Source organism: Hyperoodon ampullatus (genome assembly GCF_949752795.1).
Source record: "Hyperoodon ampullatus genome assembly, chromosome: 2".
In the NCBI taxonomy this organism is placed as follows: Eukaryota; Metazoa; Chordata; class Mammalia; order Artiodactyla; family Ziphiidae; genus Hyperoodon; species Hyperoodon ampullatus.
This window is the reverse complement of record NC_136915.1, coordinates 45374324-45401708: the sequence shown is the minus strand read 5'-3', so window position 1 is coordinate 45401708 and position 27385 is coordinate 45374324. Positions and strand designations below refer to the sequence as shown.

The 27385-nt window shown below is 38.2% G+C and overlaps 1 protein-coding gene across 1 annotated transcript in view; it reads right to left on the bottom strand.

Moving 5' to 3' along the window:
- Positions 1–27385, bottom strand: part of SCP2 (sterol carrier protein 2) — a gene marked incomplete at its 5' end in the record, with an annotated part of 163474 nt that overhangs the window by 103657 nt on the left and 32432 nt on the right. The window contains one exon of the mRNA XM_079696380.1: positions 22901–23027. Within this exon, the coding sequence (XP_079552506.1) occupies positions 22901–23027 (127 nt within the window). The remainder of the gene's footprint in view (positions 1–22900; positions 23028–27385) is intronic.

Sequence of the window (27385 nt, the reverse complement as noted above, 5' to 3'; positions counted from 1 at the left end):
GTTTGCAAATATTTTCTCCCATTCTGAGGGTTGTCTTTTTGTCTTGTTTATAGTTTCCTTTGCTGTGCAAAACCTTTGAAGTTTCATTAGGTCCCATATGTTTATTTTTGTTTTTATTTCCATTACTCTAGGAGGTGGGTCAAAAAAGATCTTGATGTGATTTATGTCAAAGAGTGTTCTTCCTATGTTTCCCTCTAAGAGTTTTATAGTGTCCGGTCTTACATTTAGGTCTTTAATTCATTTTGAGTTATTTTTGAGTATGGTGTTAGGGAGTGTTCTAATTTCATTTTTTACATGTAGCTGTCCAGTTTTCCCAACACCACTTATTAGAGAGGTTGTCTTCCCTCCATTGTATATCCTTGCTTCTTTTGTAATAGATTAGTTGACCATAGGTGTGTGGGTTTATCTCTGGGCTTTCTATCCTATTCCATATTTCTGTTTTTGTGCCAGTACCATATTCTCTTGATTACTGTAGCTTTGTAGTATAGTCTGAAGTCAGGGAGTCTGATTCTTCCAGCTCTGTTTTTTTCCCTCAAGTTTGCTTTGGCTATTCGGGGTCTTTTGTGTCTCCATACAAATTTTATGATTTTTTGTTCTAGGTCTATAAAAATGCCATTGGTAATTTGATAGGGTTGCACTAAATCTGTACATTGCTTTGGGTAGTATAGTTATTTTCACAATATTGATTCTTCCAATCTAAGAACATGATATATCTCTCCATCTGTTTGTGTCATCTTTTATTTCTTTCATCAGTGTCTTATAGTTTCTGAGTACAGGTCTTTTACCTCCTTAGGTATGTTTATTCCTAGGTATTTTACTCTTTTGTTGCAATGGTGAATGGGATTCTTTCCTTACTTTCTCTTTCTGATCTTCGTTGTTAGTGTATAGGAATGCAAGAGATTTCTGTGCATTAATTATTGTATCCTGCAACTTTACCAAATTCATTGATTAGCTCTAGTAGTTTTCTGGTGGCATCTTTAGGATTATCTATGTGTAGTATCATATCATCTGCAAACAGGGACAGTTTTACTTCTTCTTTTCCAATCTGTATACCTCTTATTTCTTTTTCTTCTTTGATTGCCATGGCTAGGACTTCCAAAACTATGTTGAATAATAGTGGCAAGAGTGGACATCCTTGTTTTGTTCCTCATCTTAGAAGAAATGGTTTCAGTTTTCCACCATTGAGAATGATGTTTGCTGTGAGTCTGTTGTATACGCCCCTTATTATGTTGAGGTAGGTTCCCTCTATGCCCCCTTTCTGGAGAGTTTTATCATAAACGGGTGTTGAATTTTGTAAAAAGCTTTTTCTGCATCTATTGAGATGATCATATGGTTTTTATTCCTCAATTTGTTAATATGGTGTATCACATTGATTGATTTGCATATATTGAAGAATCCTTGGATCCCTGGGATAAATCCCACCCGATCATGGTGTATGATCCTTTTAATGTGTTGTTGGATTCTGTTTGCTAGTATTTTGTTGAGGATTTTTAGATCTATAATCATGAGTGTTATTGGTCTGTAATTTTCATTTTTTGTAGTATCTTTGTCTGGTTTTGGTATCAGGGTGTTGGTGGCCTCATAGAATGAGTTTGGGAGTGTTCCTTCCTCTGGAATTTTTTGGAAGACTTTGAGAAGGATAGGTGTTAGCTCTTCTCTAAATGTTTGATAGAATTCACCTGTGAAGCCATCTGGTCCTGGACTTTTGTTCGTTGAAAGATTTTTAACCACAGTTTGAAATTCATTACTTGTGATTGGTCTGTTCATATTTTCTGTTTCTTCCTGGTTCAGTCTTGGAAGGTCATACCTTTCTAAGAATTTGTCCATTTCTTCCAGGAGGTCCATTTTATTGGCATAGAGTTGCTTGTAGTAGTCTCTTATAATGCTTTGTATTTCTTCAGTGTCAGTTGTAACTTCTCCTTTTTCATTTCTAATTTTACTGATTTGAGTCCTCTCCCTCTTTTTCTTGATGAGTCTGGATAAAGGTTTATCAGTTTTGTTTACCTTCTCAAGGAACCAGCTTTTAGTTTATTGATCTTCGCCTTGTTTTCTTTGTTTCTATTTCATTTATTTCTGCTCTGATCTTTATGATTTCTTTCCTTCTGCTAACTTTGGGTTTTGTTTGTTCTTCTTCCTCTAGTTCCTTGAGGTGTAAGATTAGATTGTTTCTTCGAGATTTTTCTTGTTTCTTGAGGTAGTATTGTATTGCTATAAACTTTCCTCCTAGAACTGCTTTTGCTGCATCCCATATGTTTTGGATCATCATGTTTTCATTATCATTTGTCTCTAGGTATTTTTTTATTTCCTCTTTGATTTCTTCAGTCATCTCTTGATTATTTAGTAACGTACTGTTTAGCCTCAATGTGTTTGTGGTTTTTTATATTTTTTCCCTGTAATTTATTTCTAGTCTCATAGCACTGTCGTCGGAAAAGATGCTTCATATGATTTCAATTTTCTTAAATTTACCAAGGCTTGATTTGTGACCCAAGATATGATCTATCCCAGGGAATATTCCGTGTGCACTTGAGAAGAAAGTGTAATCTGCTGTTTTTGGATAGAATGTCCTATAAATATCAATTAAATCTATCTGCTGTATTGTGTCATTTAAGCTTGTGTTTCCTTATTAATTTTCTGTCTAGATGATCTGTCCATTGTCGTAAGTGAGGTGTTAAAGTCCCCTACTATTACTGTGTTACTGTCAGTTTCCTCTTTTATAGCTGTTAGCATTTGCCTTACGTATTGAGGTGCTCCTATGTGCTCCTATATAAGTGTTATATCTTCTTCTTGGATTGATCCCTTGATCGTTATGTAGTGTCCTTCTTTGTCTCTTGTAACATTCTTTATGTTAAAGTCTATTCTGATATGAGTATTGCTACTCCAGCTTTCTCTTTATTTCCATTTGCATGGAATATCTTTTTCCATCCCCTCACTTTCAGTCAGTATGTGTCCCTAGGTCTGAAATGGGTCTCTTGTAGACAGCATATATATGGGTCTTGTTTTTGTATCCATTCAGCGAGGCTGTGTCTTTTGGTTGGAGCATTTAATCCATTCACATTTAAGGTAATTATCATTATGTAAGTTCCTATTACCATTTTTTAAATTGTTTTGGGTTTGTTTTTGTAGGTCCTTTTCTTCTCTTCTGTTCCCCACTTAGAGAAGTTCCTTCAGCATTTGTTGTAGAGCTGGTTTGGTGGTGCTGAATTCTCTTTGCTTTTGCTTGTCTGTAAAGCTTTTGATTTCTTCATCGAATCTGAATGGGATCCTTGCTGGGTAGAGAAATCTTGGTTGTAGGTTCTTCCCTTTCATCACTTTAAATATATCGTGGCACTCCCTTCTGGCTTGTAGAGTTTCTGCTGAGAAATCAGCTGTCAACCTTATGGGAGTTCCCTTCTATGTTATTTGTCATTCTTCCCTTGTTGCTGTTAATAATTTTTGTCTTTAATTTTTGTCAATTTGATTACTATGTGTCTCAGCCTGTTTCTCCTTGGGTTTATCCTGCCTGGGACTCTCTGTGCTTCCTGGACTTCAGTGGCTATTTTTTTCCCATGTTAGGGAAGTTTTCAACTATAATCTCTTCAAATATTTTCTCGAGTCCTTTCTCTCTCTCTTCTCCTTTGGGAACCCTATAATGCGAATGTTGGTGCATTTAATGTAGTCCCAGAGGTCTCTTAGGCTGTCTTCATTTCTTTTCATTCTTTTTTCTTTATTCTGTTCTGTGGCAGTGAATTCCACCATTCTGTCTTCCAAGTCATTTATCCTTTCTTCTGCCTCAGTTATTTTGCTATTGATTCCTTCTAATGTATTTTTCATTTCAGTTATTGTATTGTTCAACTCTGTTTGTTTGTTCTTTATTTCTTCTAGGTGTTTGTTAAACATTTCTTGCATCTTCTTGATCTTTGCCTCCATTCTTTTTCCGAGGTCCTGGATCATCTTCACTACCATTATTCTGAATTGTTTTTCTGGAACTTTGCCTACCTCCACTTTATTTAATTGTTTTTCTGGGGTTTTATCTTGTTCCTTTATCTGGCACATAATCCCCTCCCTTTTCATTTTGTCTATCTTTCTGTGAATGTGGTTTTCATTCCACAGGCTGCAGGACTGTAGTTCTTCTTGCTTCTGCTGTCTGCCCTCTGGTGGAGGAGGCTATCTCAGAGGCTTGTGCGACCTTCCTGATGGGAGGGACTGGTGGTGGGTAGAGCTGGATGTTGCTCTGGTGGGCAGAGCTCAGTAAAACTTTAATCCACTTGTCTGCTGATGGGTGGGGCTGAGTTCCCTCCCTGTTGGTTGTTTAGTCTGAGGTGACCAAGCAGTGGAGGCTACAGGCTCTGTGGTGGGTCTAATGCCAGACTCCGGGAGGGCTCACGCCAAGGAGCACTTCCCAGAACTTCCGCTGCCAGTGTCCCTGTCCCTACCATGAGCCACAGCTACACCCCGCCTCTGAAGGAGACCCTCCAACACCAGCAGGTGGGTCTGATTCAGTTTCCTATGGGGTCACTGCTCCTTCCCCTTCGGTCCTGGTACGCACACTACTTTGGGTGTGCCCTCCAAGAGTGGAGTCTCTGTTTCCCCCAGTCCTGTTGAAGTCCTGCAATCAAATCTGGCTAGCCTTCAAAGTCTGATTCTCTGGGAATTCCTCTTCCCGTTGCCGGACCCCCAGGTTGGGAAGCCTGATGTGGGGTTCAGAACCTTCACTCCAGTGGGTGGACTTCTGTGTATAATTGTACTCCAGTTTGTGAGTCACCCACACAGTGGTTATGAGATTTGATTTTATTGTGATTGCGCCCCTCCTACCCTCTCATTGCGGCTTCTCCTTTGTCTTTGAATGTGGGGTACCTTTTTTGGTGATTTCCAGTGTCTTCCTGTCAATGATTATTCAGCAGTCAGCTGTAATTCCAGTACTCTAGCAAGAGGGAGTGAGCACACATCCTTCTACTCCGCCATTTTGAACCAATCCACCCAAATTAATTATCTTTTTTATTGTATTGGCTGGCAGATCAAATGAAACATAGTATCTAGTATCAGCAAGACAACAGACAAAATTTTTAAGGCCATCTTTTGGGACAAGACAAGGAAATACTGTAGTGTGGGGTTTTTTTCCCTTTTGTATTTTGGGGTTTTTTTGGTGTTACTATAAAAATGAGGGTTCTTCTGTCAGGTTTACATAACACTGGCTTAAACAAAGTTAAACAAATTTCTTTATGGCAAAGCATTAAGAGACCTTCTTTTACTATTGCATGTGTATTATGATTGTGCAAAAGGGAGTTAAAGTATGAAGCATTCGGCCGCCAGAGCGGGCGGGGCTGGGAGCTGAGGCTCGGGTATCGGCTTTCAGTCGGAGCGCAGGGAGAGGTCTGGGGCTGGCGGCAGGAAGAGACCCTGAAGGGGTTAGTGCTAGCCCGGAGGGAGTCCGGGGAAAGGGTCTGGAGCTACCGGAGAGGCAAGAGACTTTTTTCCCTTTTGTTGCCTGGTGCGCGAGGAGAGGGCATTCCCCTCCCTCCCCTCTGCCTGAGTGAGCCAGAGCCCCCGAATCAGCGGCTCCTTTAAACCCGTCCTGTCTGAGCGAAGAACGGACGCCCTCCGGTGACCTAGGCGCAGAGGCGGGGCCAGGTCCAAGGCTGAGACCCGGGAGCTGTGAGAGCAGAGACAGGGAAATCTCTCTGTGCAGCCTCCGAGGCAGCGGATTAAAGCTCCACGGTCCATTTGATGTGCCCTGCGTCTGTGGAGTGCATGAATGGACAGCGAATCATCCCAAATTGAGGAAGTGGACCTTGAGGACAAGATTTAAGACTTCCCCCCCCCTTTTTTTTTTCCTCTTTTTACAACGAATTATCTCAAATTAAGGAGGTGGACTTAGCAAGATTTCAGACTTTTCGCCCTTTTCCTCTTTTTACAACGAATTATCCCAAATCGAGGAGGTGGACTTGGAGAGCAAGATTTTTGATTTTTCCCCCTGCTCTCTTTTTGTGAATGTGTATGTGTAATCTTCTGTGTAAGATTCTCTCTGTATAGCTTTGCTTCCACCATATGTCCCAGGGTTCTTTCGGTCCGTGTTTTTTTTCAATAATTACTTTTTAATTTTAATAACGCTACTATATTTCATACTTTATTCTATTTTACTTTACCTGATCTTTCTTTTTTTCCTCCCTTCCCTTCCTCCCTCCCTCCCTCCACTCCTCCTTTCCTTCTTTCTTTTTCTTTCCTCCATCCCTCCCTCCCTCCCACCCTTCTTCTTTCCACTTTCTTTTTCTTTCCTTCCTCCCTCCCTCCCTCCCTCCTGTCTTTCTTTCTTTCTTTCCTTCCTCCCTCCCTCCCTCTCTTCTTCCATTCACTCTTCCTTTTGCTTTCATTCCTCCCTCCCTCCCTCCTTTCTTTCCTTTCTTTCCATCCTTCCTCCCTCCCTCCTTTCTTTCTTTCTTCCTTCCTTCCTTACTTCCCTTCTTCCTTTCTTTCAATCTCTCTTTCTTTCTTCTACTAATTATTTCTTTCTACTTTTTCTCACTGTTATTCTGAGCCGGGTGGATGAAAGGCTCTTGGTGCTGCAGCCAGGAGTTAGTGCTGTGCCTCTGAAGTGGGAGAGCCAACTTCAGGACACGGGTCCACAAGAGACCTCCCAGCTCCACATAATATCAAGCAGCGAAAATCTCCCAGGGATCTCCATCTCAACACCAGCACCCAGCTTCAGTCAACGACCAGCAAGCTACAGTGCTGGTCACCCTATGCCAAGCAACTAGCAAGGCAGGAACACAACCCCACCCATTAGCAGAGAGGATACCTAAAAACATAATAAGGCCACAGGCACCCCAAAACACACCACCAGACGTGGACCTGTCCACCAGAAAGACAAGATCGAGCTTCAACCACCAGAACACAGGCATTAGTCCCCCCCACCAGGAAGCCTACACAACCTACTGAAACAACCTTAGCCACGGGGGACAGACACCAAAAACAACGGGAACTACGAATCTGCAGCCTGCAAAAAGGAGACCCCAAACACAGTAACATAAGCAAAATGAGAAAGCAGAAAAACACACAGCAGGTGAAGGAGCAAGATAAAAACCTACCAGACCTAACAAATGAAGAGGTAATAGGCAGTCTACCTGAAAAAGAATTCAGAATAATGATAGTAAAGCTGATCCAAGATTCTATTTCCCAGATCCAAAATCTTGGAAATAGAATAGACAATATGCAAGAAACAGTTAACAAGGACCTAGAAGAACTAAAGATGAATCAAGCATCGATTAAAAACACAATAAATGAAATGAAAAATACTCTAGATGGGATCAATAGCAGAATAACTGAGGCAGAAGAACGGATAAGTGAGGTGGAAGATAAAATAGTGGAAATAACTGATGCAGAGCAAAATAAAGAAAAAAGAATGAAAAGAACAGAGGACAGTCTCAGAGACCTCTGGGACAACATTAAACGCACCAACATTCGAATTATAGGGGTTCCAGAAGAAGAAGAGAAAAAGAAAGGGACTGAGAAAATATTTGAAGAGATTATACTTGAAAACTTCCCTAATATGGGAAAGGAAATAGTTAATCAAGTCCAGGAGGCACAGAGAGTCCCATACAGAATAAATCCAAGAAGAAATACGCCAAGACACATATTAATCAAACTGTCAAAAATTAAACACAAAGAAATCATATTAAAAGCAGCAAGGGAAAAACAACAAATAACACACAAGGGAATCCCCATCAGGTTAACAGCTGATCTCTCAGCAGAAACTCTACAAGCCAGAAGGGAGTGGCAGGACATAATTAAAGTGATGAAGGAGAGAAACCTGCAACCAAGATTACTCTACCCAGCAAGGATCTCATTCAGATTTGATGGAGAAATTAAAACGTTTACAGACAAGCAAAAGCTGAGAGAGTTCAGCACCACCAAACCAGCTTTACAACAAATGCTAAAGGAACTTCTCTAGGCAAGAAACACAACAGAAGGACTATACCTACAATAACGAACCCAAAGCCATTAAGGAAATGGGAATAGGAACATACATATCAATAATTACCTTAAATGTAAATGGACTAAATGCTCCCACCAAAAGACACAGAGTGGCTGAATGGATACAAAAACAAGACCCATATATATGCTGTCTACAAGAGACCCACTTCAGACCTAGAGACACATACAGATTGAAAGTAAGGGGATGGAAAAAGATATTCCATGCAAATGGAAATCAAAAGAAAGCTGGAGTAGCAATTCTTATATCAGACAAAATAGACTTTAAAATAAAGACTATTAGAAGAGACAAAGAAGGACACTACATAACGATAAAGGGATCGATCCAAGAAGAAGATATAACAATTGTAAATATTTATGCACCCAACATAGGAGCACCTCAATACATAAGGCAAATACTAACAGCCATAAAAGGGGAAATCGACAGTAACACAATCATAGTAGGGGACTTTAACACCCCACTTTCACCAATGGACAGATCATCCAAAATGAAAATAAATAAGGAAACACAAGCTTTAAATGATACATTAAACAAGATGGACTTAATTGATATTTATAGGACATTCCACCCAAAAACAACAGAATACACATTTTTCTCAAGTGCTCATGGAACATTCTCCAGGATAGATCATATCTTGGGTCACAAATCAAGCCTTGGTAAATTTAAGAAAATTGAAATTGTATCAAGTATCTTTTCCGACCACAATGCTATGAGACTAGACATCAATTACAGGAAAAGATCTGTAAAAAATACAAACACATGGAGGCTAAACAATACACTACTCAATAATGAAGTGATCACTGAAGAAATCAAAGAGGAAATTAAGAAATACTTAGAAACAAATGACAATGGAGACACGACGACCCAAAACCTATGGGACGCAGCAAAAGCAGTTCTAAGGGGGAAGTTTATAGCAATACAATCCCACCTTAAGAAACAGGAAACATTTCGAGTAAACAACCTGACCCTGCACCTAAAGCAATTAGAAAAAGAAGAACAAAAAACCCCCAAAGTTAGCAGAAGGAAAGAAATCATAAAGATCAGATCAGAAATAAATGAAAAAGAAATGAAGGAAACGATAGCAAAGATCAACCAAACTAAAAGCTGGTTCTTCGAGAAGATAAACAAAATTGACAAACCATTAGCCAGACTCATCAAGAAAAGAAGGGAGAAGACTCAAATCAGTAGAATTAGAAATGAAAAAGGAGAAGTAACAACTGACACTGCAGAAATACAAAAGATCATGAGAGATTACTATAAGCAACTCTATGCCAATAAAATGGACAACCTGGAAGAAATGGACAAATTCTTAGAAATGCACAACCTACCAAGACTGACTCAGGAAGAAATAGAAAATATGAATAGACCAATCACAAGCACTGAAATTGAAACTGTGATTAAAAATCTTCCATCAAACAAAAGCCCAGGACCAGATGGCTTCACAGGCGAATTCTATCAAACATTTAGAGAAGAGCTAACACCCATCCTTCTCAAACTCTTCCAAACAATATCAGAGGAAGGAACACTCCCAAACTCATTCTACGAGGCCACCATCACCTTGATACCAAAACCAGACAAGGATGTCACAAAGAAAGAAAACTACAGGCCAATATCACTGATGAACATAGATGCAAAAATCCTCAACAAAATACTAGCAAACAGAATCCAACAGCACATTAAAAGGATCATACACCATGATCAAGTGGGGTTTATTCCAGGAATGCAAGGATTCTTCAATATACGCAAATCAATCAATGTGATACACCATATTAACAAGTTGAAGGAGAAAAACCATATGATCATCTCAATAGATGCAGAGAAAGCTTTCGACAAAATTCAACACCCATTTATGATAAAAACCCTGCAGAAAGTAGGCATAGAGGGAACTTTCCTCAACATAATAAAGGCCATATATGACAAACCCACAGCCAACATTGTCCTCAATGGTGAAAAACTGAAACCATTTCCACTAAGATCAGGAACAAGACAAGGCTGCCCACTCTCACCACTCTTATTCAACCTAGTTTTGGAAGTTTTAGCCACAGCAATCAGAGAAGAAAAGGAAATAAAAGGAATCCAAATTGGAAAAGAAGAAGTAAAGCTGTCACTGTTTGCAGATGACATGATACTATACATAGAGAATCCTAAAGATGCTACCGAAAAACTACTAGAGCTAATCAATGAATTTGGTAAAGTAGCAGGATACAAAATTAATGCACAGAAATCTCTGGCATTCCTGTACATTAATGATGAAAAATCTGAAAATGAAATCAAGAAAACACTCCCATTTACCATTGCAACAAAAAGAATAAAATATCTAGGAATAAACCTACCTAAGGAGACAAAAGACCTGTATGCAGAAAATTATAAGACACTGATGAAAGAAATTAAAGATGATATAAATAGATGGAGAGATATACCATGCTCCTGGATTGGAAGAATCAATATTGTGAAAATGACTCTACTACCCAAAGCAATCTACAGATTCAATGCAATCCCTATCAAACTACCACTGGCATTTTTCACAGAAGTAGAACAAAAAATTTCAAAATTTGTTTGGAAAAACAAAAGACCCCGAATAGCCAAAGCAATCTTGAGAACGAAAAAAGGAGCTGGAGGAATCAGGCTGCCTGACTTCAGACTATACTACAAAGCTACAGTAATTAAGACAGTGTGGTACTGGCATAAAAACAGAAAGATAGATCAGTGGATCAGGATAGAAAGCCCAGAGATAAACCCACGTACATATGGCCAACTTATCTTTGATAAAGGAGGCAGGAATGTACAGTGGAGAAAGGACAGCCTCTTCAATAAGTGGTGCTGGGAAAACTGGACAGGGACATGTAAAAGTATGAGATTAGATCATTCCCTAACACCATACACAAAAATAAGCTCAAAATGGATTAAAGACCTAAATGTAAGGCCAGAAACTATCAAACTCTTAGAGGAAAACATAGGTAGAACACTCTATGACATAAATCACAGTAAGATCCTTTTGGACCCACCTCCTAGAGAAATGGAAATAAAAACAAAGATAAACAAATGGGACCTAATGAAACTTCAAAGCTTTTGCACAGCAAAGGAAACCATAAACAAGACCAAAAGACAACCCTCAGAATGGGAGAAAATATTTGCAAATGAAGCAACTGACAAAGGATTAATCTCCAAAATTTATAAACAGCTCATGCAGCTCAATAGCAAAAAAACAAACAACCCAATCCAAAAATGGGCAGAAGACTTAAATAGGCATTTCTCCAAAGAAGATATACAGACTGCCAACAAACACATGAAAGAATGCTCAACATCATTAATCATTAGAGAAATGCAAATCAAAACTACAATGAGATATCATCTCACACCAGTCAGAATGGCCATCATCAAGAAATCTAGAAACAATAAATGCTGGAGAGGGTGTGGAGAAAAGGGAACACTCTTGCACTGCTGGTGGGAATGTGAATTGGTACAGCCACTATGGAGAACAGTATGGAGGTTCCTTAAAAAACTAAAAATAGAACTACCATATGACCCAGCAATCCCACTACTAGGCATATACCCTGAGAAAACCATAATTCAAAAAGAGACATGTACCAAAATGTTCATTGCAGCTCTATTCACAATAGCCCGGAGCTGGAAACAACCTAAGTGTCCATCATCGGATGAATGGATAAAGAAGATGTGGCACATATATACAATGGAATATTACTCAGCCATAAAAAGGAACGAAACTGAGCTATTTGTAATGAGGTGGATAGACCTAGAGTCTGTCATACAGAGTGAAGTAAGTCAGAAAGAGAAAGACAAATACCGTATGCTAACACATATATATGGAATTTAAAAAAAAAAAATTGTCATGAAGAACCTAGGGGTAAAACGGGAATAAAGACACAGACCTACTTGAGAATGGACTTGAGGATATGGGGAAGGGGAAGGGTAAGCTGTGACAAAGGGAAAGAGAGGCATGGACATATATACACTACCAAACGTAAGGTAGATAGATAGTGGGAAGCAGCCGCAGAGCACAGGGAGATCAGCTCGGTGCTTTGTGACCGCCTGGAGGGGTGGGATGGGGAGGGTGGGAGGGAGGGAGATGCATGAGGGAAGGGATGTGGGAACAGATGTATATGTATGACTGATTCACTTTGTTATAAAGCAGAAACTAATGAAAAAAAAAAAAAAAAGTATGAAGCATTTTCCAACTTAACTGACCCACGTCACGGAGCATCTTAAGAGTCAACAGAACACGTATGCACTGATCAATGACAGGCACTGATCAAAGTACTAACCTAGAGCAAAGTCTCTATTGCTAACCTCTAACCTCAGCCATGCTTGGTTAGTATTTCTACCAAAAATTGGATTAGAAAATTAAAGGGTAAGAGTAGCCCCCACTCACCGCAACTAGAGAAAGCCTTCATGCAGCAACAAAGACCCAACACAGCCATAAATAAATAAATAAATAAATTTTTTAAAAAATAAAGAAAATTTAACAGTATGCTCACCAAACCTGAAGCTGAGAAAGACTGCTATAATGTTGGATCCAAATAGACTTCAGTGAGGTTTATCAATGAGATGGATCAGAATGTAATTAATTAAATGCCCAGTTCTATTCTTGACCACCCAAAACTACCTAAGAAAAGGAGCAGCAATCATGAGAAAGGCTCTGAGGTTCTGTTCGATTATAAGCTCAATATGATTCAACAGTGTGATGTGATTACCAGAAAAGCTTACATGCGATCACAGTACATTAATTAGTCTGGGGATGATGGGTCATGAAACAAGTCTAATAAGAGACAGTTAAAGGGAACAAGTCAAGCTGGCTTCAGATATTTGAAGGGCTGTAAGGTGAAAGAGGCTTGTTCTATGAGTCTCAGAAGACAGAAACTACAGGGAGAGAGATTTCAGTTCAACATGAAAAAGAGCACTGTAACAACTGGAATCATCAAAAAAATGGAATGAGTAGCCTCTGTGGCAAGTTTCTTGTCACAGGAAGTTCAAATGCTTTATTGTCATCTATTAGAAGATTTATAAGCAATTCACAAACGGATTTGTAGGAAGAAGGGCAGCTAAACTATATAAAAGCACTTGGGATAGTGTCTGACATAGGAGATATTCAGTAGGTATTGATGTCTTTTCTTCTTGTTTCCTTACTATGGGATCCAGTTAATCTACAGAAGATAGCAACCCTTTGAAAAATATTCTGCCAATCACTTACCATGTATTTACTAATCCTGGACACTAATTAAGGGCTTGTTGACTACTGACTCTGAACTGCCAATTCAGATTTTGGGCTGTTCTAAGAATATGAGTGGTGTAAAAAGATCTCAATCTCTTTGAATCAAACCTTGAAGCCACAAAAATCTCCTGATTCTATAGCAGAATGTAAGCTACTACAAACATTCTTACATATTCATTTCTAGAGCACATTCACAAACAGCAATTTCAAACAACTTAAAATTCTATGAAATTCTACAATTCATTAGAAATCTGTTGGATGAAGAATAACATTTCAACTAAAATACTGCACATTTACACTTCAGACTTTAGACTAGAAAAAACTGTCCAACTACTCTGAGTAATGTAAACCTTGAGAAAAGGTTGAAAACACCCCAAACACAGATTTCCAGCTAGCTGAGGGCAATGGAAGCTGCCTAAATCTCTCTCCATAGCCTCTAAAAAAATACAGAATAGGGCTTCCCTGGTGGCGCAGTGCTTGAGAGTCTGCCTGCCGATGCAGAGGACACGGGTTCATGCCCCGATCTGAGAAGATCCCACATGCTGCAGAGCGGCTAGGCCCGTGAGCCATGGCCGCTGAGCCTGCGCATCCGGAGCCTGTGCTCCGCAACAGGAGAGGCCACAACAGTGAGAGGTTCGCGTACCGCAAAAAAGAAAAAAAAAATACAGATTAACAAGAAAAACAAATAAAACTGTACAAAACCATACCCTCAGCATAACTAGACAAAAGAAAACACAAAACTTCAAATTATCTGTAAGTGAAAAAAAAAAGGGAAAGGGAAAAAGTGACCAAATCCCTGCCAGCAATCATTCATGCTCCCACAGTAAGCCTCCTAGGGAAGAAGGGCAGTCTGAAAAATACTGCAGAGGAGAGAAGAGGGGAGCTAGTGGCAAGCCTACAATTGCTCTGAAACTACCACCAGGAAGAAAAAGACACCCCACAAGAGTGAAAATATTGAAAAAATATTCTTGTAGATCAAAACATGACTACAAGGAAGGGTTAGAAAAGCACGGGAGACTCAAGGCGGTAATCTTTGAAAGGTATAGCTTCTAGGAGAAGAAAAGAGGGAAAAAAAAATGTGGGGGGGAAGGCCCCTTTGGCAACTGGATGGTGAAAGAGAAAAGATGTAAACAGGGAAATTTCTGGGGTCCTACAAGACAAAACAAACAAACAAAAAAGAAACAAGAAATCAGAGGACACACAGTCCATCTTTCAAAAAATACACTACAGAAATAAGACTTTACTACACTAACATGAGAGGACATCAGAGAATTAGGAATCACTCCAAATTTAAAAGAACACTCTCAAATCACAATGTAATAAAACTAGTAATTATTAATAAAATGTAAAAATTAAGTCTACCTGGAAATTTTTAAACTATTTCCATAAAACAACTCTTGGGCAAAAAGAGGAAAGACAAATGATTGCAAAGCTTCTGAAAAAAATGATACTGAAAACTAAAACACTGCATATCAGAACCAATGCGATATGTTTAAAGCTGTAACAAGGACATAGCACTAAGAATGATTAAAATGGAACATATTGATCAATTAAAAAGAATGAAGTCCTGATCCATGCTACTACATGAATGAACTGTGAATGTTTCCTGTGCTGAGTGAAAGAAGCCAATCACAAAAGGTCACATACTGTAGGGTCCATTTAAATGAAGTGTTCATAATACGCAAACACATAAAAACAGAAATTAGATTAGTGGTTGCCTTAGAGCAAAGGATTGCTAATGGGTATGGGGTTTCCTTTGGGGATGATGAAAATGTTCTGAAATTAGATAGTGGTGATGATTGAACAACTCTGTGAATATACAAAAAAACACTGAATTGTACACTTTAAAAGAATGAATTTTTATGGTATGTCAATTTTATCTCAATAAAGCTGTTATTCACTAAAAGGATAAAAAATGAATTAAATTCCCAATTCAAAAAACAACAACAAAATAAACCAATAAAAAGCACAAGGAAGGGGCTTCCCTGATGGCGCAGTGGTTGAGAGTCCGCCTACTGATGCAGGGGACACAGGTTCGTGCCCTGGTCCGGGAAGATCCCACATGCCGCCGAGTGGCTAGGCCCGTGAGCCATGGCTGCTGAGCCTGAGCGTCCGGAGCCTGTGCTCCGCAACGGGAGAGGCCACAACAGTGAGAGGCCCACATACCACAAAAAAAAAAAAGCACAAGGAAGATAAAGGCAGGAAATAATGGAATAAAGAATTAGAAAGAATAGACATAATTAATCAGTCAAAATCCTATAGTTCTGAAAAATTTAACAAAAGAGACAAACTGCTACCCTAATTTAATAGGAAAAAAAGAAGAAAGCATATATACACAAAAATAATAAATAACAAGAGAAATACCACTGAAATAGAAATTTTATGTAAAAGACTACTTTTCAGACTTCCATACAAATAGATTTGAACCTCTAAATGAAACGAATAATTTCCCAGAGAAATACAGACTACCAAAATTGACCCCACTGGAGATGGAATGTTTAAACATAAAGAAATAGATAATTACCAAGCAACTACCAAAACAAACAAACAAACAAACCATACACACCAAAAAAACAGGCCCAGATGATTTCACAGGGTATTATATCAAACCTACAAAGATCAAGTAGTCCCAATGCTCCATAAATCGTTCCAAAGCATCAAAAACGAAGAAACACTTCCTACTTCGTTTTATAAAGTAAGTATAAAATTAACACCTAAACTTGATAAAGACATTAAAAAAAAGAAAATTAAAAACCAATATCACTTATGAATGTTGATCTGAAAGCACCAAATAAAATAGTGACAGAGTCTAACTCCACATTAAAAAAAAATCAATACATCATAACCAAGTGGCATTCATTCCAGACATGAAATGTTGAATCAATATCAGGAATCCATTAATAAAATATTCTATTACTAGATCTAAGTGGAGGACATAATGAAATCCACAGATGCTGGAAAAGCATTTGACAAAATTCAATACCCATTCCTGAAATAAAAAGAAACTCAAGAAAATAAAAATTGCTGAGTACTTTCTCAACACAATTAAATAAATAAATATATAAAAATAAATAAATATATATATATAAATATATATATATATATATATATATATGAGATCTTGAAGCCAGAATTGTACTTAAAAGTAATATTAATAACTATTAATATAACACCTCCCATAATGGACTGTTGTGAGAATTGAATGAGATAATATGGGTATGGAAATTCATTCATTCATTCAACAAATATTTATTGAGTATTTAAATATGCTAGGGATTGTAGAAGAGAAGGGGGAAAAAACTTTCTTCTGGCCAGATTACATGCCAACCACTGTGCTAGGCTGGATATACTGAAGGTAAACAAAACAGACATGGTTCCTGCTTTCATGGAGTTCATAAGACAAATAAGGAAGACAAAAATTAAACAAGTAAAACCACACACAATAAATGTATGAATATAAATAGTACTAAGTGCTATGAAGGAAAGCAATAGGAAACTATCTATGAAAAAGAATAACAGGAGGGATTCACTTCAATTGAATGATCAAGGAGGGTCTTTCTTTGAAGATTAATTAATTACAGAATACCTGCTTTGTGCCAGGCACTCTACTAGGTAACAGTCAAAGAGCAGGGAATAAAACAAACAAAAATCAGGCCCTTGTAGACTTAGATTCTGGTTGGAAGAGACAGTCAATAAATAAGAAAAAATATATATGCCATATTTTCATAAGTGCTCTATAAAATGATAAAGTAAGAGCTTCCTTGGTGGCACAATGGCTAAGAATCCACCTGCTAATGCAGGGGACACGGGTTCGAGCCCTGGTCCAGGAAGATCCCACATGCCATGGAGGAACTAAGCCCGTGCACCACAACTACTGAGCCTGCACTCTAGAGCCCATGAGCCACAACTACTGAAGCCCAAGTGCCTAGAGCCCGTGCACCACAACAAGAGAAGCCACCGCAATGAGAAGCCCATATACTGCAACAAAGAGTAGCTCCCGCTCACCGCAACTAGAGAAAGCCCACGTGCGGCAACGGAGACCCAACGCAGCCAAAAATTAAAAAAAAAAAAAAATGATAAAGTAAGAGACAGAGGATAGGGAGTTCTGGGAAGGAGGGTGATGAAAGATAGCAGAAGATGACATTTAAGCAAAGACCTGATGGAAGTAGGAAAGCTAGCACTGATGATATCTTAGGGTAAAGTATTCCAGAAGTTGAAATAGCAAGGCTTAGGCCCTGCTTAAGGTAGGAATGTGCTTACTGTGTTTGAGGAACCAAAAGGATAGTGTGGCTGGAGCAGAGTGGTAAAAGAAAAAATGGTAAAAGATGAGGTCAGAGAGCTAATGAGGGTGGAGGGTCAGATCATATAGAAGCTTGTAGGCTATAATAAGAACTGTAGGTTTCAATCTGAGTGTGGTAAGAACACAATAGAGTTCTTAGCAGAGGAGTGAAATGATCTAGCTTATATTTTAAAAGCGTTGCTCTGGACATAAAGTGAAGAATTGACTGAACAGGTACACAAGCAGAAGCCAGTAAAACCACTTAGGAGATTCCTATACTCCAGGTGAGAAATTATGATAGCTTGCACTATAGTAGAAGTGGGGAAAATGTGGAGAAACATTTCTCCTTCTCATATTTCCGGATATTTTAAGAAATGAGTAAAAAGGTTTGCTGATATATTGAATGCTGAGTATAAGAAAAATCAGGAATGGCTCTAAGCTTTTTGGCCAAAGGTCCTAAAGAGATGGAGTTATCATTTACTGGATAGGAAAAACTTCAGGAGGAACAGATGGGGAAGGTGGAAGTTCAAGGAAAGAATTAGGACTTCAGTTTTAGACCTGTTAAGTTTGAAAGGCCTATTAGACATCCAAGCAGAAATACTTTTGTAAAGTGTTGGAGATATGAGATAAGATTTTTTAAGACCTAAAGCATGAAAAGAGTTGACCTTGAAGGAATAAAGAGCACTGTAGCCAAAGAAAATATGAGACTGGGGCGCAGGGAATAAGTTTGGCTTACCGAACACACTGAAAGGCCAGTGAGCTTACACATAGGAAGACTAGACAACAGGAATTAAAACAAGAAATGATTTTTAAAAAGAGTCTCACCGTAACAAAGTAATAGAAAATACTGATACATATTTTGGTACCTGAATGCCATGGACTGAATTGTGTCCCCTCAAAATTCATTTGTTGGACTTCACTGGTGGTGCAGTGGTTAAGAATCCGCCTACCAATGCAGGGGACACGGGTTCGAGCCCTGGTCCAGGAAGATCCCACATGCCGCGGAGCAACTAAGCCCGTGTACCACAACTACTGAGCCTGCGCTCTAGAGCCCATGAGCCACAACTACTAAAGCCTGTGTGCCTAAAGCCCGTGCTCCATAACAAGAGAAGCCACAGCAATGAGAAGTCTGTGCACTGCAACGAAGAGTAGCCCCCGCTCACTGCAACTAGAGAAAGCCCACGCTCAGCAATGAAGACCCAATGCAACCAAAGATAAATAAATTTATTTTTAAAAAATTTCATTTATTGAAGTCCCAACACTCAGTGTGAGGGTTTTTGGAGATGGGTCTTTGGGAGGTAATTATGGTAGATGAGGTCATGAGGGTGAGTGCCTCCTGATAGGATTAGTGTCCTTATAAGAATCCTTACAAAAAGTGGAAGACAAAGATGTTTCTCTCTCCCTCTCTCTCTGCACCCACATAAAAGAAGAGGTCATGTGAATACACAGTGAGATGGCAGTCACCTATAACCCAAGAAAAAACCTATAAAACCAATCGTGCATCAGTATAAAACCAGTATCAGTATAAAACCTATCGTGCATCTTGATTTTAGACTTCCCAGCCTCTAGAACTATGAGAAATAAATTTCTGTTCTTTGAGACACCCAGTCTATGGTATTTGCTATGTCAGCCCAAGCAAACTAATATAGTGGAAATGGAGTTACACTGAACAAAAATGTAAGATATGTGAATGGCTTTGGAACCATTCTAGTTCCAAAGTTTGGAACAATTGCTAGCAAAAGCATAAAGTGCATTGAAGAAACCATTAGTAGTAGCCTCAAAGTCCTTTGAGGATGCTGCAGGTGAGAGTTTGCAAAAGGACAAAATCTTACTGAAAACTGGAGGAAAGGAGAGCCCTGTTAAAATAGAAGCAGAGATTACAGTAATACCATTACTTGCAGTTATGTAGAAACTAGTTAATAAGCAAAATATTGAAACTGCCACATGGTTTCTTCTGGCTGCTTACAGTAAAATTCTATGATGCTATATTGCAGAAAGGACTATTAAACAAAAAGGATTCAGGACTTGATAGTTTTGAAAATTCTCAGCCTTTCAAAGTGGTAAAAGATGCTAAAATTAAGAAATAGTCTTTGACGGGAATAAAGACGCAGACTTACCAGAGAATGGACTTGAGGATACGGGGAGGGGGAAGGGTAAGCTGGGACAAAGTGAGAGAGTGGCATGGACTTATATACCCTACCAAATGTAAAACAGATAGTTAGTGGGAAGCAGCCGCATAGCACAGGGAGATCAGCTCGGTGCTTTGTGACCACCTAGAGGGGTGGGACAGGGAGGGTGGGGGGGAGACACAAGAGGGAGGGGATATGGGGATATATGTATATGTATAGCTGATTCACTTTGTTATAAAGCAGAAACTAACACAACATTGTAAAGCAATTATACTCCAATAAAGATGTTAAAAAAAAAAAAAAAAGAAAGAAATAGTCTTTGAGCAAAGATCAAATCCAGGGCATTGCTAGGAAAACATGGTCCAAAAATGAAGCCCATGTTGTGACAAATCTTTTGTTAAGACCTCAGAAAGATCAAAGGTGATACCTCAGAATATTGTTCAGAGAGAAAAAAGCCCTCTAAAGAGAAAAAACCTGTGCCTCACAAATCCTCTCAATCAAAGGGCTGCAAGGAAGCTTAAGAATGTTGCTCCTCAGCCATCTCAGAAAGGACCCAAGGTAGAAAGACACTTAGCCCAAAGAGATTTGCAGGTGTAACTTGTTGACTAATGGCGTGACCAAACAAGATTCACAGGAGACCCACAAAGTTCTTAAGAGTGTTAGCATTCTATTTTTGACCTGGGAGGTAATTTAGGTCACAGTTATGAGCTTTGTGAGAATTCATGAAGCTGTATATTTATGTTGTGTGCATTTCTCTGACTTGAGTTATAATACACAACAACAACAAATGTCATATTTTTTAAAAATGCTGGGTTCAATCACTACTTTGATTCTTTAATTTCCTAGCAGGTCACAGATCAAAGTTTGAAAAATTATGGTCTGGGATAAGAGCTGTGATAGTAAAAGAAACTGGGGGAAAAAAAACATAATTTGGAGTTTGAAGGTAGAACTGATAGGACATAGTGAGGGACTGGAGTAGGGGAAGAGCAGGGAGAAGTGTCAAAGATGACTCATGTTTTTGCTTTGAACATCTGAATGGATGGAAATGCCACTTACTGAAATGAGGAAAAGTAGAGGAGGAACAAATTTAAGATATGGGGGAACAGAATGAAGAGTTTGCATCTGAACATGTGAAATTTGAGACATCTGTTACATACACAAGCAGAGATGCAAAGATGCCAACTGGATATACAAGTATAGAGTCCATCACTGACTATCCTAAGTTTGCCTCCCTCTCCCCACAAGTGCCTTGTTTTATTTTCTTCACAGGACTAATAATTGTTTGAAATTATCGTAGTTTTTTTCATACGCTACTGTCTCTCCCCAACTAGAAATTTAAGCAAAAACCTCACATTTCATTTGCTTATTTGTTGCTTGTGAATGAATGCACTGATGTCCCTAATTCTTTTTCCCTCCTGAATATCCTTTATGGTCTGACTTTGAAGTTTCCTACCACAAAAGAAGTAGAGTATATTACCCTATCCCTTGATTCCAAGTTTGCCATGTGACTTGCTTTGGTCAAGTCTCAAAAGGCCTTGCATGTTGCAGATTACTCTCTTGTGCTTCTGCTGTGACCATGAAAAGGACATGCCAGAGCTGGCCCTCCAGTCCCAAGAGGAAAATGAGGGACATATGACCCAGCCAAACAGTACTAAAACAGAGCCTCCAACCAACCTACAGTCATATGATCAACCCAGACAAAAAGACCTGAGCATGACTTAGATCAGCTGATTCCCAGTCAATCTACAAATTTGTAAGCTATAATAATAAATAATCATTGTTTAAAATTGCTGAGTTTTGGAGTGGTTTATTAAACAGCAATAGCTAACTGATATACTGCTGTATTCCAGTGCCTAGAATAGTGCCTGCAATATAATAATAGCTCAATATTTTAAATGAATTATTTAATTCAAAAGGAAATGGAGGGACTTCCCTGGTGACGCAGTGGTTAAGAATCCACCTGCCAATGCAGGAGACACAGGTTCCAGCCCTGGTCTCGGAAGATCCCACATGCCGCGGAGCAAATAAGCCTGTGTGCCACAGCTACTGAGCCTGCGCTCTGGAGCCCACGAGCCACAACTACTGAAGCCCATGCACCTAGAGCCCATGCTCCTCAACAAAAGAAGCCACCACAATGAGAAGCCCCTGCACCACAACAAAGATTAGCCCCCGCTCGCCGCAACTAGAGAAAGCCCATGTGAAGCAACGAAGACCCAACACAGCCAAAAATTAAAAATATAAATAAATAAATAAATTTTAAAAAAATCATTTAAAAAAATTAAAAAGGAAATAGACAAGGAATAGCCAAAGAGGTAAGGAAAACCAGAAGAACGAGATGTCACAGAGGCCAAGAGAAGAGAATGTTTTAAGAAAGAAGTGATCAAAAGGGACTAATGGTGCTGAGGTCTATTAAAATAGGATTGAAAAGCATTTACTTGATATGGCAACGTAGTGATCCGTGGTAGCCTTGAGAAAGGAGGGAAGCCAGATTGGAATGGACTGAGTTTAAAATGGTAAGAAATAGCTACAAGAAAGAAAATTTCCATGGCCCCAAACTGGCAGTGCTCCTTTATACCATCCTACCATTCTTCCTTGAAGATTTCTTTCCTTTCTGATTACTTGATCTTGACTATCAAACCTGGGATATATTTCCTGCAAAGAATAGGAATGCTGAACTTTCAAGCACAACTGTTTTCTTTCTTATCTCACAATACACAACAAGGCACTGGTTCAGGGTCATACAATAAAAACAAAAACAAAATAAAAAACTCTATCTGCACTATCCCATGCTTTATCTAACTGGCTAAGGCAGGCCAATCACTGATCATCAGTCAAAAAGCTAGGATGTTAAGCTACAAAATAAAAATCAACTGTGAAATTTTAAATCTCATAAAACACTATGGGTTGACAGATGATGATGGACTCCTGATGGGTTCAAGTACTGAGAATAAAATTTGGCTACATAAATCTACTACCAAGAGCTAGCTTTAAGTCTCATTACCATATTCAGAACTAATGAGCTTCAATTTATAGTCTATGATTAAAGGAGACAAGATTTATGTTATTTTTCCTATTTCAACGTCTTGTTTCAGAGCATTCTAGGTACTTCTCATATGATGTCCTATGTATAAATACTTTTAGAAAACTGAATTCTATACAGACTATTTCTTCAACTTAATTGAAAAACCATTTCATATTTTATACATCTTGGCATCCCCCACAGTTTCTTAATAAATACCTATTGTTTCTCACACATATATATAACTACCCATAAGACATAAAGTTTTTTAACATACCATATTTTTCCATGTGCTCTTTTCCAGCAAACCCAAACATCTGAGAAGCAACTGGGTGGGCTGACAATCCATACTTGTTGATCAGGACTTCGAGATGTTTATCAATTGGATTGGTCCTATTTGCAAACTAAGAGAGGGGAAAAAACAAAATTTAATAAGTACTTGACATGATAGGTGTCTCTTTTAACTATTACAGCGTTACTAAGACATTTGCTTATTTGAAGTGTAGAGTAAGCCAAAAATGGACAATGTGAATAAAATCAGTCAGAAAATGCTTTGCAGGGAAACATGGGAAGGAAAAATAATCAAGTGACCAAAGAGGTATTAATTCTTTGAAGAAACATGTATAAAGAGTCCATATGTGCAAATAACTACTCAAGGTGCTGGGGATAAAACAGTGAACAAAACAGATAAAGTCCCTGCTCATTTGGCATTTACATTTGAGGGAGGAGGGGACAGAAAGTAATGGGGATGAAAATTAATTAAAATGTAAATAGTAATGCTATAATGAATAAATTCAAGTAAAGGGATAAAGATTGAAAGTGGGAAGTGCTACTTTATAGAAAATAGTCAAGGGAGGTCACATTGACAAAATGACATTTGAGCAGGGATGTGAAGGAGTAGGAACAAGTCATTTGGACACCTTTGGGAGAGGAGCATTCAAGGCAGAAGGAACAGCAAGAATAAAGACCCTAAGGCAGGAGCAGGCTTGGGTATTTGAGAAAAAGAGTGAATTAGGGTTAGCATAAAGTGATACTCAGAGTGCAATCACCTCTGTTTCCATGGTTGTAGAATAGAGAAACACAGTTCCTACTGCAAACATTCTACAAAGGGAAAGCTAACTGTTTCTTACCAGTTTACCTACTAGACTATGAACACCCTGAGGGCAGGAACTCTGCTTCACATACTTCTGTATGTGAATCCAATGCCTAGCATATGGCCTGTTACATAGTAAACATTCCATAAATAATTGTTGAATGAAATAAATCAAGATTTTTTTGGTGCACAAAGGGGTTCTAAAGGGAATGCTATGAAAAAACTAAGATTAAGAAAAAATAGGCTTACAAGAGGAAAATTATTTAGTTAGATATGATAAGCAACTTGACAATCCAAAGGAGTAAGACAAAATGAGCTGATAAATGGGATCTGTGGAATCTGTGAACACAGAAACCTTAAAAATAAGTATATATAATTATGTGTTTGGATTTCCATAGATGTAAATTTTTTTCTGTCATAAGAAATCTAAAAAAAACATTAAAAAATACAGAAAATGTTCATACCTAAGTTAAAAAGGAATGTGAATGAAAACAATGGTATACAACTTCTGCTTCTAGTCATGATACACTATAGAAACCAGATTTACCTTTCTGTCTTAAGCAACTAAAAACCTGGACAAAATATACAAAGCAACTGGTTTCAGACAACGGACAACATAAAGCTTAGTATAGCAATCTCTGAAATAACTCACAGAGAAGAGTAATGGAGAGAAGAGAGAGAGAGAGAGAGAGAGAGAGAGAGAGAGCTGAAGATCTGAAGAGAGTTCCTCTTGAGTTTTCAATGAGTCTTATCAACACATGAATATGAGGAAACTACTGAGACCAGGGAAAGAATCACTGGAAAGGAGCAGGCAGAATAATTCCCAATGTTCCCACAGGGACAGGAATAGTTCTTATTCCCAAAACCACAATGGAAAAAATCTCCTAACATATGGGGGCATCAATGGAATCCTGAGGTTACTGCTTGAGTAACAGGGTCAGTTTAGTCTTAGAATGATAAAGGCTGTTCTGATTCTACCTAACAAAGCTTAAAAGCAAATCTCAAAATTATCAAACCACTTCTAAAAAACACCTACCCCAGAACAAACCCCTAAGTAGTTAACAGAACATAAAAATTCAACACCCAGCAAAGTAAAATTTAAAATGCCTAGCATTCAATCACAAGTTATAAGGCATGCAATGAAACAGAAAAGTACAACTTGTAAAGAGTGGATTAATCAATCAATAGAAATGATATAGCTGATAGAATTAGATGGGAACATTAAAACAGTTACTATAATATACTCCATCTGTTCAAGAAGGTAGAAGAAAGCATGAACATGACAAAGAAAAACAGAGAAGATATAAAAAAATGACCCACATGAAACTTTTAGAGATAAAATATACATTGTCTGAAATGAAAAGTAAATTCAGTGGAATTAACAGCAGATTAGACAATGCAGCATAGATTGGTAAACTTGGAGAAGTAGCAAATTAAAATATGAGGAGGAAAAAAGCTAGAAAAAAATGAACAAAATCAGTGAATTATGGTACAACAACCAAGAAGTTTAGTAGATATGTAATTGGAGACCCAGAAACAGAGAAAATGGAGAGAGACAAAAGTCAGAAAAAAATATTTTAAGGCATAATGGATGAAAAATTTTCAAATCTGATGAAAACTATAACTCATATATCCAAGAACCTCAACAAACCCCAAGCACAAGAAACACGATAAAACTACACCAAGGTACGTCATAATAAAATTGTTCAAAACCAGTGATAGGGCTTCCCTGGTGGCGCAGTGGTTGAGAGTCTGCCTGCCAATGCAGGGGACATGGGTTTGTGCCCCAGTCTGGGAAGATCCCACATGCCGCGGAGCGGCTGGGCCCGTGAGCCATGGCCGCTGAGCCTGCACATCCAGAGCCTGTGCTCCGCAACGGGAGAGGCCACAACAGTGAGAGGCCCGCGAACCCAAAAAAAAAAAAAAAAAGTGATAAAGAAAAATCTTAAAAGTAACCAAAGAAAAATACACATTAAGTATAGAGCAACAAAAAAAATAAGAATGACAGCAGACTTTAAATCGAAAACAATGAAAGCCAAAAAAAATAGTGAAGCTAAACTAGAATTCTGTACTCAGCAAATACATCTTTTAAAAAAAAAGGTAAAAGAAAAAAAATAAGGTAAATAAAGAATTATTAGAACATACAAAACTGAGAAAATTCATCACCAGCAGACCAGCACTATGTGAAATGTTAAAGGAGAATCTTCAGGCAAAAGGAATATAATCCTAGAGGAAAATTGGAATCAATAATAAAGGAATAAAGATCACTGGATGAGGTGGATGGACCTAGAGTCTGTCATACAGAGTGAAGTAAGTCAGAAAGAGAAAGACAAATACTGTATGCTGACACATATATATGAAATTTAAGGAAAAAAATGTCATGAAGAACATAGGGGTAAGACAGGAATAAAGACACAGACCTACTAGAGAATGGACTTGAGGATATGGGGAGAGGGAAGGGTAAGCTGTGACAAGGTGAAAGAGCGGCATGGACATATATACACTACCAAACATAAGGTAGATAGCTAGTGGGAAGCAGCTGCATAGCACAGGTAGATCAGCTCGGTGCTTTGTGACCGCCTGGAGGGGTGGGATAGGGAGGGTGGGAGGGAGACGCAAAAGGGAGGGGATATGGGAACATATGTATATGTATAACTGATTAAATTTGTTATAAAGCAGAAAAAAAATAAAATTAAAAATTTTTTTAAAAAAAGAAAAAAAAAGAATCACTGGAAATTATAAACATGTGGAGAAATATAAGGCTTTTTTCTACTTTAAGAATTCTTTTAAAAATAATTGACTATTTAAAGCAAAATCAATAGCTGATATAGGGCTTATAACATGTATAGAAGTAAAATGTGCTTCTAGGAAGAGGTAAACAAAAAAATACTTTGTAAGGTTCATGTAATACTATAGTGAACAGTCGTAACATTACTTAAAGGTGGTTTGTGAATAAGTTAAAGATGAATGTAAACCCTACAGCAACCACTAAAAGCAAAACATCTGAGGCATAGTTAATATGCTCATAAAACAGAAAAAATAAAATTATAAAAAATCTTCAATGAACAGAAAAGAAGACAAAGAGGAAAAAAGGAATAAAGATATTGAACAAAAAGAAAACGAGTAGAAAGATGGTAGATTTAAATCAGTGGTGTCCTAGTAAATGTTTAATAGTCTCATGGGGGGTGAGGGAGGTCTTATTGATAGCATTTGTCTGTTTTTGTGTTGTAAATACTCCCACCATGGCCAAATTGAATCTACTAGCATGATGTCACTGAAAGCAAAGATGAGAAGAGATATGCATAATCAGATCTTGCAAGCTGGTACAAGCCGGTAGGCATCAGTTTCAGCTAACCACTCATTTAAACCCAGCTATATCAGTAACCACACTAAGTGGAAAGGATATAAAAAGCCCAATTAAAAGGCAAAGATTATTATATTGTTAAAAAGCAAGACCCAACTAAATGCTGCCTAAAAAACATAATTCAAACATAAAGACAGAAATAGGTAAAAGGATGGAAAAAGATAAACAATTCTAATTCTACTCAAAAGAAAGCTGAAATGGCTATGTTAATATCAGACAAAATAGATATAACATCAAAGAACACTACAAGAGATAAATTCTTATAAGTAGCCTAAAATCCTTCAAAAGGCAGGGTCTGACAAAGG